At 48.4% G+C, this 12,595-nt stretch overlaps 1 protein-coding gene across 11 annotated transcripts in view; it reads right to left on the bottom strand.

Moving 5' to 3' along the window:
- Positions 1–2,129: 2,129 nt before the first annotated feature.
- The window catches only part of LOC139557913 (regulator of G-protein signaling 17-like), a 110,779-nt gene continuing 100,313 nt past the window's right edge, over positions 2,130–12,595 (bottom strand). For 4 of the 11 annotated variants that reach the window (XR_011671500.1, XR_011671499.1, XR_011671491.1 and 1 more), the window contains 2 exons: positions 3,661–4,139; positions 2,130–3,623 (listed from right to left, as the gene is read on the bottom strand). Coding sequence is in view for 1 of the 11 variants with exons in the window: in XM_071373252.1 (XP_071229353.1) it covers positions 3,951–4,139 (189 nt within the window). In the remaining 10 variants the exon portion in view is untranslated. Of the gene's footprint in view, positions 4,140–12,595 lie in introns of all 11 variants that reach the window. The other 7 variants (XR_011671494.1, XR_011671495.1, XR_011671493.1 and 4 more) reach the window with 7 other exon arrangements.

Genomic DNA, 12,595 nt, shown 5'->3' with positions numbered 1-12,595 from the left:
TTTGCCTTGAAGAACAGGCAAAAATCCCAGTGGCTAGATGTGCCAAGCTTATAGACACATACCCCAAGAGACTTGCAGCTGTAATTGCTGCAAAGGTGGCTCTACAAAGTATTGACTTAGGGGGGGATGAATAGTTATGCACACTCAAGTTTTCAGTTTTTTTGTCTTATTTCTTGTTTGTTTCACAATAAAAAATATTTAGCATCTTCAAAGTGGTAGGCATGTTGTGTAAATCAAATGATACAAACACCCCAAAAATCTATTTTAATTTCAGGTTGTAAGGCAACAAATAAGAAAAATGCCAAGTGGGGTGAATACTTTCGCAAGCCACTGTACATGTATGTAGTATGTTAAATATGGATTATTCCCTTTGTATTTACAAAATATAGTCTTTTTTTTTAAAGGAAAATCTGAAAATAAACTTTGTTATGAAAAATAATCTAGAGCTGGTTTCCCAGACATGGATCAAGCCTAGTCCTGGACTAGAATGTACTTTCAATGGAGTCTACACTCCGTGTACAAAACATTAGGAACACCTGCTCTTTCCATGACATAGACTGACCAGGTAAATCCAGGTGAAAGCTATTATCCCTTATTGATGTCACCTGTTAAATCCACTTCAAATCAGTGTAGATGAAGGGGAGGAGACAGGTTAAAGAAGGATTTTTAAGGCTTGAGTCAATTGAGACGTGTATTGTGTGTGTGCCATTCAGAGGGTGAATGGGCAAGACAAAATATTGAAGTGCCTTTGAACAGGGTATGATAGTAGGTTCCAGGCATTCCGGTTTGAGTGTGTCAAGAACTGCTGTGTTTTTTTTTTTTTTTAAAGAGGACAAAGGAGGTTGAAACAAATTGTGCAGAGCAACAGAAGGGTTACACTTAGTCAACTGACAGTCCTTGGGACAGGAAGGGGACCAGACAGAGTGAGGGGCCTTGACTTGAGACAGGAAGGGGACAGAACAGAGTGAGGGGACTTGACTTGGGACAGAACAGAGTGAGGGGACTTGACTTGAGACTAGAAGGGGACCAGACAGTGAGGGGACTTGACTTGGGACAGGAAGGGGACAGAACAGAGTGAGGGGACTTGACTTGGGACAGGAAGGGGACCAGACAGAGTGAGGGGACTTGACTTGGGACAGGAAGGGGACCAGACAGAGTGAGGGGACTTGACTTGGGACAGAACAGAGTGAGGGGACTTGACTTTGTACAGGAAGGGGACAGAACATAGTGAGGGGACTTGACTTGAGACTAGAAGGGGACCAGACAGTGAGGGGACTTGACTTGGGACAGGAAGGGGACAGAACAGAGTGAGGGGACTTGACTTGGGACAGGAAGGGGACCAGACAGAGTGAGGGGACTTGACTTGGGACAGGAAGGGGACCAGACAGAGTGAGGGGACTTGACTTGGGACAGGAAGGGGACAGAACAGAGTGAGGGGACTTGACTTGGGACAGGAAGGGGACCAGACAGAGTGAGGGGACTTGACTTGGGACAAGAAGGGGACAGAACAGAGTGAGGGGACTTGACTTAGGACAGGAAGGGGAGGAGTTCAGTTCACAGTATGTTACCCAGAAGCACCAGGGACAGAGTGGATTAAATGTTGGTTGTCCATCTTTCAGTCCAGAGCTGTTCTGGAGAAATGTTGGCACGATGTTGGCATGATGTTGGCATGATGTCTACTATATGAGAACTAAGACACACCTGTCCAACATACCTGGAAACGGACTTGAAACACACACACACACACACACACACACACACACACACACACACACACACACACACACACACACACACACACACACACACACACACACACACACACACACTTACAATGTGTATTAGTGGGATTGTGTGTATTAGTGGGTTTGTGTGAACTCAGCAGGGAGACACCCTAACATAGAAGGAGTACCATTCACCACCTACAGGCGGTGCCAGAGTGGCAGGGCCTTTCAAACTGGAAACACCAAAACTCACAGGCGTCGTCCCGAATGGCACCCTATTCCCTATGAAGTGCACTACTTTTGACAAAAATGGCTTTGTTAGTGCACTATTGAGGGAATAGGGTTCCACATAGAGAACTTTAAACACAGTTGATGATTTGATTGAGAGTTTGCTCGAGGTTTGTGTTGATGGTCAAGGGTTTCTGTTTATATATGTACAATAAAATCATTATCACAGTTTAACAAAATATAAAATAAATAACATTAATAATACTAAGTTTTAAAGCATTTTTGAGTGACAACAAGTCTAGTAAAGACCTAGGCATCATCTTCAGTCTTCTAACTACAGACATGTGTTGTCATCAAACTCCATTTCCCATGAAACAGTTCTTTAACTGTTAACAGACTTTTGTATGTTTTATTTTATTTATTGTGAGTCTTTTTCTTTTTTTGCACCTGGGATGGAAAATCTCTTAGCCCCCGTTACCACCCTGATCGATCGACCAACCACAGCTCATCCCGATGCCTCTGATAGCCAATCACAGCAGTGAGGTGAGGGAGACAGTGGACAGGTCAAAGGTGACAGTTCAAAGGTCAGAAGCGGAGTAGAGCAGCAGTGTCCAGGCGGTCCGGTCCGGCAGAAGGGGTCAGGGTCGGGAACGTGGTGTCTTTAATGTTGTGTGAACGTTGTGTGAACGTTGTGTCTTTAATGTTGTGTGAACGTTGCGTGAACGTTGTGTGGACGTTGGAAAGTCACCAGTGTCTTTATTGCCGAGGTTCTTTTATCTTCTCAAATCGGGACGTTTTGTCAGGAGAAAATAAAACAATAACATACTGCATGTTATCTGGAACAAAGCAGATTGTTATACTGTATGTAAATGTGAGTACCAGCGAACAGTAGAACGATATCCAACAGAAATAATGTCTCTGTCTCCCACGTCTTGTTTTATTCTCCGTCAACAACCCTGTGTCTTCCAGTTACCTTGGCTTCTCAAAATGGAACCCTATTCCCTATATAGTGCACTACTTTTGACCAGAGCCCTATGGCATCCTATTCCCTATATAGTGCACTACTTTTGACCAGAGCCTTATGGCATCCTATTCCCTATATAGTGCACTACTTTAGACCAGAGCCCTATGTGGGTAGTGAACTACATAGGGAACAGGAAATCCCTAAGTGGCACGATGAAGTTCATTAAAAATAGAAAAAGTGAAAGGGTTGGGCAACAAAAAACATCCTACAGAAAAATCATAAAAACAAACATTATAAAAATCCCCAACAGGATAGATATTTTCTCCTTAAGTGGTTACGGAATGGAGAGAGACAGAGACAGAGGGGTGTGGATGGAGAGATAGAGACAAGGGATAGAGATGGAGTGAGACAGAGAGAGAGGATGAGAGAGAGGATGAGAGAGAGAGAGAGAGAGAGAGAGAGAGAGAGAGAGAGAGAGAGGGAGAGAGACAGAGGAGTCTGAGAGGGAGAGAGAGCATGATAGAGTGAGGAGAGAGAATTGTGAGAGGGAGAGGAGGGACAGAGAAAGAGAGAGAGAGAGAGAGACAGAGGGAGAGAGAGGAGTGTGAGAGGGAGAGAGAGGGGAGTGTGAGAGGGAGAGAGAGAGGAGTGTGAGAGGCAGAGAGAGAGAGAGAGAGAGTAGTGTGTGTGAGTGAAATGTTGTGAACCTATTACTCTGAAGAGATGCGGGAAGCCCGGCTGAACCTATGACTCTGAGGAGGTGTGGGAGCCTGGGTGAACCTATTACTCTGAAGAGATGCGGGAAGCCTGGGTGAACCTATGACTCTGAGGAGGTGTGGGAGCCCGGGTGAACCTATGACTCTGAGGAGGTGTGGGAGCCCGGGTGAACCTATGACTCTGAGGAGGTGTGGGAGCCCGGGTGAACCTATTACTCTGAGGAGGTGTGGGAGCCTGGGTGAACCTATTACTCTGAAGAGATGCGGGAAGCCCGGCTGAACCTATGACTCTGAGGAGGTGTGGGAGCCTGGCTGAACCTATGACTCTGAGGAGGTGTGGGAGCCCGGGTGAACCAGTGATCTGTATATAGACGAGTTGAGGAAACGAGGATAGGAGTCTCTGTGCATTAAGGTATATATCTGGAGCTGGGCGTCCTCAAAGGTGTGGGGCGTAGGCTCCTGTATCTTCTTGTTAATCACCTCTCTCACCCGGGAGTCCAGGCTCACCTAGGGGATAGGGGGTTGGAGAAGGGGATGTAGGGAGAGAGAGAGAGAGAGAGAGGAGAGAGAAAGAGAGAGGAGAGAGAGGAGTGAGAGAGAGAGAGAGAGAGAGAGAGAGAGAGAGAGAGAGAGAGAGAGAGAGAGAGAGAGAGGAGTGTGAAAGGCAGAGAGAGAGAGAGAGAGAGGAGTGTGAAAGGCAGAGAGAGAGAGAGAGAGAGAGAGAGGAGTGTGAAAGGCAGAGAGAGAGAGAGGAGAGGGAGAGAGAGAGAGAGAGAGGAGTGTGAAAGGCAGAGAGAGAGAGAGAGAGAGAGAGAGAGAGAGAGAGAGAGAGAGAGAGAGAGAGAGAGAGAGAGAGAGAGAGAGAGAGAGAGAGAGAGAGAGAGAGAGAGAGAGAGAGAGAGAGAGAGAGAGAGAGAGATTAGCCTTGGACTCTCAAAAAACAATGTGAAAAAAAAACACTTAAACTACCAGCAAAGAAACTAAAGAGCATCAACACTCACAAATCACACTGCATTTGTAATTGATTTCCAACACAGTGGGTTTTCATAGAGGAATGTTATGGTATGATTTACAACACAGTGGGTTTTCATAGAGGCATGTTATGGTACGATTTCCAACACAGTGGGTTTTCATAGAGGCATGTTATGGTATGATTTACAACACAGTGGGTTTCCATAGAGGCATGTTATGGTACGATTTCCAACACAGTGGGTTTTCATAGAGGCATGTTATGGTATGATTTACAACACAGTGGGTTTCCATAGAGGCATGTTATGGTATGATTTCCAACACAGTGCGTTTTCATAGAGGCATGTTATGGTACGATTTCCAACACAGTGGGTTTTCATATAGGCATGTTATGGTACGATTTCCAACACAGTGGGTTTTCATAGAGGCATGTTATGGTACGATTTCCAACACAGTGGGTTTTCATATAGGCATGTTATGGTACGATTTCCAACACAGTGGGTTTTCATAGAGGCATGTTATGGTATGATTTCCAACACAGTGGGTTTTCATAGAGGCATGTTATGGTACGATTTCCAACACAGTGGGTTTTCATAGAGGCATGTTATGGTATGATTTACAACACAGTGTGGTACAGTATATACACTACATGACCAAAAGTATGTGGACACCTGCTCGTCCAACTTCTCATTCCAAAATCATGGGCATTAATATGGAGTTGGTCCCCCTTTGCTGCTATAACAGCCTCCACTCTTCTGGGAAGGCTTTCCACTAGATGTTGGAACATTGCTGCTATAACAGCCTCCACTCTTCTGGGAAGGCGTTCCACTAGATGTTGGAACATTGCTGCTATAACAGCCTCCACTCTTCTGGGAAGGCTTTCCACTAGATGTTGGAACATTGCTGCTATAACAGCCTCCACTCTTCTGGGAAGGCTTTCCACTAGATGTTGGAACATTGCTGCTATAACAGCCTCCACTCTTCTGGGAAGGCTTTCCACTAGATGTTGGAACATTGCTGCTATAACAGCCTCCACTGTTCTGGGAAGGCTTTCCACTAGATGTTGGAACGTTGCTGCTATAACAGCCTCCACTCTTCTGGGAAGGCTTTCCACTAGATGTTGGAACGTTGCTGCTATAACAGCCTCCACTCTTCTGGGAAGGCTTTCCACTAGATGTTGGATCATTGCTGCGGGGACTTGCTTCCATTCAGCCACAAGAGCATCAGTGAGGTCGGGCACTGATGTTGGGCGATTAGGCCTGGCTCGCAGTCGCATTCCAATTCATCCCAAAGGTGTTCGATGGGGTTGAGGTCATGGCTCTGTGCAGGCCAGTCAAGTTTATCTACAATGATCTCGACAAACCATTTCTGTATGGACCTCACTTTGTGCACTGGGACATTGTCATGCTGAAACAGGAAAGGGCCTTCCCCAAACTGTTGCCACAAAATTGGAAGCACAGAATCATCTAGAATGTCATTGTATGCTGTAACGTTAAGATTTCCCTTCACTGGAACTAAGGGGCCCGAACCATGATAAACAGCCCCAGACCATTATTCCTCGTCCACCAAACTTTACAGTTGGCACGATCTATTTGGGCAGGTAGCGTTCTCCTGGCATCCGCCAAACCCAGATTAGTCCGTCGGACTGCCAGAAGGTGAAGCGTGATTCATCACTCCAGAGAACACGTTTCAACTGCTCAAATCAAATCAAATCGTAATGGTCACATACACATATTTAACAGAGACTGGCTGAGTGGTGATGGTATCTCTCTGACTAGGAGACTGGCTGAGTGGTGATGGTATCTCTCTGACTAGGAGACTGGCTGAGTGGTGATGGTATCTCTCTGACTAGGAGACTGGCTGAGTGGTGATGGTATCTCTCTGACTAGGAGACTGGCTGAGTGGTGATGGTATCTCTCTGACTAGGAGACTGGCTGAGTGGTGATGGTATCTCTCTGACTAGGAGACTGGCTGAGTGGTGATGGTATCTCTCTGACTAGGAGACTGGCTGAGTGGTGATGGTATATCTCTGACTAGGAGACTGGCTGAGTGGTGGCGGTATCTCTCTGACTAGGAGACTGGCTGAGTGGTGATGGTATCTCTCTGTTCTACTCTCTGACTAGGAGACTGGCTGAGTGGTGATGGTATCTCTCTGACTAGGAGACTGGCTGAGTGGTGATGGTATCTCTCTGACTAGGAGACTGGCTGAGTGGTGATGGTATCTCTCTGACTAGGAGACTGGCTGAGTGGTGATGGTATCTCTCTGACTAGGAGACTGGCTGAGTGGTGATGGTATCTCTCTGACTAGGAGACTGGCTAGGTGGTGATGGTATCTCTCTGACTAGGAGACTGGCTGAGTGGTGATGGTATCTCTCTGACTAGGAGACTGGCTGAGTGGTGGCGGTATCTCTCTGACTAGGAGACTGGCTGAGTGGTGATGGTATCTCTCTGTTCTACTCTCTGACTAGGAGACTGGCTGAGTGGTGATGGTATCTCTCTGAATAGGAGACTGGCTGAGTGGTGATGGTATCTCTCTGACTAGGAGACTGGCTGAGTGGTGATGGTATCTCTCTGACTAGGAGACTGGCTGAGTGGTGATGGTATCTCTCTGACTAGGAGACTGGCTGAGTGGTGATGGTATCTCTCTGACTAGGAGACTGGCTGAGTGGTGATGGTATCTCTCTGACTAGGAGACTGGCTGAGTGGTGATGGTATCTCTCTGACTAGGAGACTGGCTGAGTGGTGATGGTATCTCTCTGACTAGGAGACTGGCTGAGTGGTGATGGTATCTCTCTGACTAGGAGACTGGCTGAGTGGTGATGGTATCTCTCTGACTAGGAGACTGGCTGAGTGGTGATGGTATCTCTCTGACTAGGAGACTGGCTGAGTGGTGATGGTATCTCTCTGACTAGGAGACTGGCTGAGTGGTGATGGTATCTCTCTGACTAGGAGACTGGCTGAGTGGTGATGGTATCTCTCTGACTAGGGGCCTGGCTGAGTGGTGATGGTATCTCTCTGACTAGGAGACTGGCTGAGTGGTGATGGTATCTCTCTGACTAGGAGACTGGCTGAGTGGTGATGGTATCTCTCTGACTAGGAGACTGGCTGAGTGGTGATGGTATCTCTCTGACTAGGAGACTGGCTGAGTGGTGATGGTATCTCTCTGACTAGGAGACTGGCTGAGTGGTGATGGTATCTCTCTGTTCTACTCTCTGACTAGGAGACTGGCTGAGTGGTGATGGTATCTCTCTGACTAGGAGACTGGCTGAGTGGTGATGGTATCTCTCTGACTAGGAGACTGGCTGAGTGGTGATGGTATCTCTCTGACTAGGAGACTGGCTGAGTGGTGATGGTATCTCTCTGACTAGGAGACTGGCTGAGTGGTGATGGTATCTCTCTGTCTAGGAGACTGGCTGAGTGGTGGAGGTATCTCTCTGACTAGGAGACTGGCTGAGTGGTGATGGTATCTCTCTGACTAGGAGACTGGCTGAGTGGTGGCGGTATCTCTCTGACTAGGAGACTGGCTGAGTGGTGATGGTATCTCTCTGACTAGGAGACTGGCTGAGTGGTGATGGTATCTCTCTGACTAGGAGACTGGCTGAGTGGTGATGGTATCTCTCTGACTAGGAGACTGGCTGAGTGGTGATGGTATCTCTCTGACTAGGAGACTGGCTGAGTGGTGATGGTATCTCTCTGACTAGGAGACTGGCTGAGTGGTGATGGTATCTCTCTGACTAGGAGACTGGCTGAGTGGTGGAGGTATCTCTCTGACTAGGAGACTGGCTGAGTGGTGATGGTATCTCTCTGACTAGGAGACTGGCTGAGTGGTGATGGTATCTCTCTGACTAGGAGACTGGCTGAGTGGTGGCGGTATCTTTCTGACTAGGAGACTGGCTGAGTGGTGGCGGTATCTCTCTGACTAGGAGACTGGCTGAGTGGTGGCGGTATCTCTCTGACTAGGAGACTGGCTGAGTGGTGATGGTATCTCTCTGACTAGGAGACTGGCTGAGTGGTGATGGTATCTCTCTGACTAGGAGACTGGCTGAGTGGTGATGGTATCTCTCTGACTAGGAGACTGGCTGAGTGGTGATGGTATCTCTCTGACTAGAAGACTGGCTGAGTGGTGATGGTATCTCTCTGACTAGAAGACTGGCTGAGTGGTGATGGTATCTCTCTGACTAGGAGACTGGCTGAGTGGTGGCGGTATCTCTCTGACTGACTGGTGGGAAAATGCTGGTTCCTGGTTTATCTCATTCTTGACATCTCCCACATCGTAGTGCTGGTGCCATGGTCTATTTATGTCCCAGGCTGCAGGAGAGGAGGGGCGCCAGGGGGCAGTGTGAGTGTGTGCGAGTGTGTTTGGGAGAGGTCGAGAATGGGATGCCAGAGGGCAGCGATTTATAGTTTCCTGTAGCCAACTTTTATAACACTGTGAGAAAGAGAGGTAAGTAGCCTTGGCTTGTGTGAGTCGGAACATCTCATGTTTCTGTAGTGAGACAGCTTGATGTACAGGACACCCCCTGGACAGGACACTAGTCCATCTCCTCTTTCTGTAGTGAGGCAGCTTGATGTACAGGACACCCCCTGGACAGGACACTAGTATATATCCTGTTTCTGTAGTGAGGCAGCTTGATGTACAAGGACACCCCCTGGACAGGACACTAGTCTATCTCATGTTACTGTAGTGAGACAGCTTGATGTACAGGACACCCCCTGGACAGGACACTAGTATATATCTCATGTTACTGTAGTGAGGCAGCTTGATGTACAGGACACCCCCTGGACAGGACACTAATCTATCTCCTGTTTCTGTAGTGAGACAGCTTGATGTACAGGACACCCCCTGGACAGGACACTAGTCTATCTCCTCTTTCTGTAGTGAGACAGCTTGATGTACAGGACACCCCCCTGGACAGGACACTAGTCTATCTCCTGTTTCTGTAGTGAGACAGCTTGATGTACAAGGACACCCCCTGGACAGGACACTAGTCTATCTCCTGTTACTGTAGTGAGGCAGCTTGATGTACAAGGACACCCCCTGGACAGGACACTAGTCTATCTCCTGTTTCTGTAGTGAGGCAGCTTGATGTACAAGGACACCCCCTGGACAGGACACTAGTCTATCTCCTGTTACTGTAGTGAGGCAGCTTGATGTACAAGGACACCCCCTGGACAGGACACTAGTCTATCTCCTCTTTCTGTAGTGAGGCAGCTTGATGTACAAGGACACCCCCCTAGACAGGACACTAGTCTGTCTCATGTTACTGTAGTGAGGCAGCTTGATGTACCAGGACACCCCCTGGACAGGACACTAGTCTGTCTCATGTTACTGTAGTGAGGCAGCTTGATGTACCAGGACACCCCCTGGACAGGACACTAGTCTATCTCCTCTTTCTGTAGTGAGGCAGCTTGATGTACAAGGACACCCCCTGGACAGGACACTAGTCTATCTCCTGTTTCTGTAGTGAGGCAGCTTGATGTACAAGGACACCCCCCTAGACAGGACACTAGTCTATCTCCTGTTACTGTAGTGAGGCAGCTTGATGTACCAGTACACCCCCTGGACAGGACACTAGTCTGTCTCCTCTTTCTGTAGTGAGACAGCTTGATGTACCAGGACACCCCCTGGACAGGACACTAATCTATCTCATGTTACTGTAGTGAGACAGCTTGATGTACAAGGACACCCCCCTGGACAGGACACTAGTCTATCTCCTGTTTCTGTAGTGAGGCAGCTTGATGTACAAGGACACCCCCCTAGACAGGACACTAGTCTATATCCTGTTTCTGTAGTGAGCCAGCTTGATGTACCAGTACACCCCCTGGACAGGACACTAATCTATCTCATGTTACTGTAGTGAGACAGCTTGATGTACAAGGACACCCCCCTGGACAGGACACTAGTCTATCTCCTGTTTCTGTAGTGAGGCAGCTTGATGTACAAGGACACCCCCCTAGACAGGACACTAGTCTATATCCTGTTTCTGTAGTGAGCCAGCTTGATGTACCAGTACACCCCCTGGACAGGACACTAGTCTATCTCATGTTACTGTAGTGAGGCAGCTTGATGTACAAGGACACCCCCTGGACAGGACACTAGTCTATCTCCTGTTTCTGTAGTGAGGCAGCTTGATGTACCAGTACACCCCCTGGACAGGACACTAGTCTGTCTCATGTTACTGTAGTGAGGCAGCTTGATGTACCAGGACACCCCCTGGACAGGACACTAGTATATATCTCATGTTACTGTAGTGAGGCAGCTTGATGTACAAGGACACCCCCCTAGACAGGACACTAGTCTGTCTCATGTTACTGTAGTGAGACAGCTTGATGTACCAGTACACCCCCTGGACAGGACACTAGTCTATCTCATGTTACTGTAGTGAGGCAGCTTGATGTACAAGGACACCCCCTGGACAGGACACTAGTCTATCTCATGTTACTGTAGTGAGACAGCTTGATGTACAAGGACACCCCCTGGACAGGACACTAATCTATCTCATGTTACTGTAGTGAGACAGCTTGATGTACAAGGACACCCCCCTGGACAGGACACTAGTCTATCTCCTGTTTCTGTAGTGAGGCAGCTTGATGTACCAGTACACCCCCTGGACAGGACACTAGTCTGTCTCATGTTACTGTAGTGAGGCAGCTTGATGTACCAGGACACCCCCTGGACAGGACACTAGTATATATCTCATGTTACTGTAGTGAGGCAGCTTGATGTACAAGGACACCCCCCTAGACAGGACACTAGTCTGTCTCATGTTACTGTAGTGAGGCAGCTTGATGTACCAGGACACCCCCTGGACAGGACACTAGTATGTCTCATGTTACTGTAGTGAGGCAGCTTGATGTACCAGGACACCCCCTGGACAGGACACTAGTATATATCTCATGTTACTGTAGTGAGGCAGCTTGATGTACAAGGACACCCCCCTAGACAGGACACTAGTCTGTCTCATGTTACTGTAGTGAGGCAGCTTGATGTACCAGGACACCCCCTGGACAGGACACTAGTCTGTCTCATGTTACTGTAGTGAGGCAGCTTGATGTACAGGACACCCCCTAGACAGGACACTAGTCTATCTCCTGTTTCTGTAAAAATCACAACCTTCCAGGGGGGACACTAACCAATCTCAGGGAGGACACTAACCAATCTCAGGGCGGACACTAACCAATCTCAGGGGGGACACTAACCAATCTCAGGGAGGACACTAACCAATCTCAGGGAGGACACTAACCAATCTCAGGGGGGACACTAACCAATCTCAGGGGGGACACCAACCAATCTCAGGGCGGACACTAACCAATCTCAGGGCGGACACTAACCAATCTCAGGGGGGACACTAACCAATCTCAGGGAGGACACTAACCAATCTCAGGGGGGACACTAACCAATCTCAGGGGGGACACTAACCAATCTCAGGGGGGACACTAACCAATCTCAGGGGGGACACTAACCAATCTCAGGGCGGACACTAACCAATCTCAGGGCGGACACTAACCAATCTCAGGGCGGACACTAACCAATCTCAGGGGGGACAACAACCAATCTCAGGGGGGACACTAACCAATCTCAGGGGGGACACTAACCAATCTCAGGGCGGACACTAACCAATCTCAGGGGGGACACTAACCAATCTCAGGGGGGACACTAACCAATCTCAGGGGGGACACCAACCAATCTCAGGGGGGACAACAACCAATCTCAGGGGGGACAACAACCAATCTGAGGGGGGACACTAACCAATCTCAGGGAGGACACTAACCAATCTCAGGGAGGACACTAACAAATCTCAGGGAGGACACTAACCAATCTCAGGGAGGACACTAACCAATCTCAGGGCGGACACTAACCAATCTCAAGGGGGGACACTAACCAATCTCAGGGTGGACACCAACCAATCTGAGGGGGGACACTAACCAATCTCAGGGAGGACACTAACCAATCTCAGGGAGGACACTAACCAATCTCAGGGAGGACACCAACC

This window comes from Salvelinus alpinus, chromosome 28 (assembly GCF_045679555.1).
Source record: "Salvelinus alpinus chromosome 28, SLU_Salpinus.1, whole genome shotgun sequence".
NCBI classification, from domain to species: Eukaryota; Metazoa; Chordata; class Actinopteri; order Salmoniformes; family Salmonidae; genus Salvelinus; species Salvelinus alpinus.
This window is presented reverse-complemented; position numbering and strand designations above follow the sequence as displayed.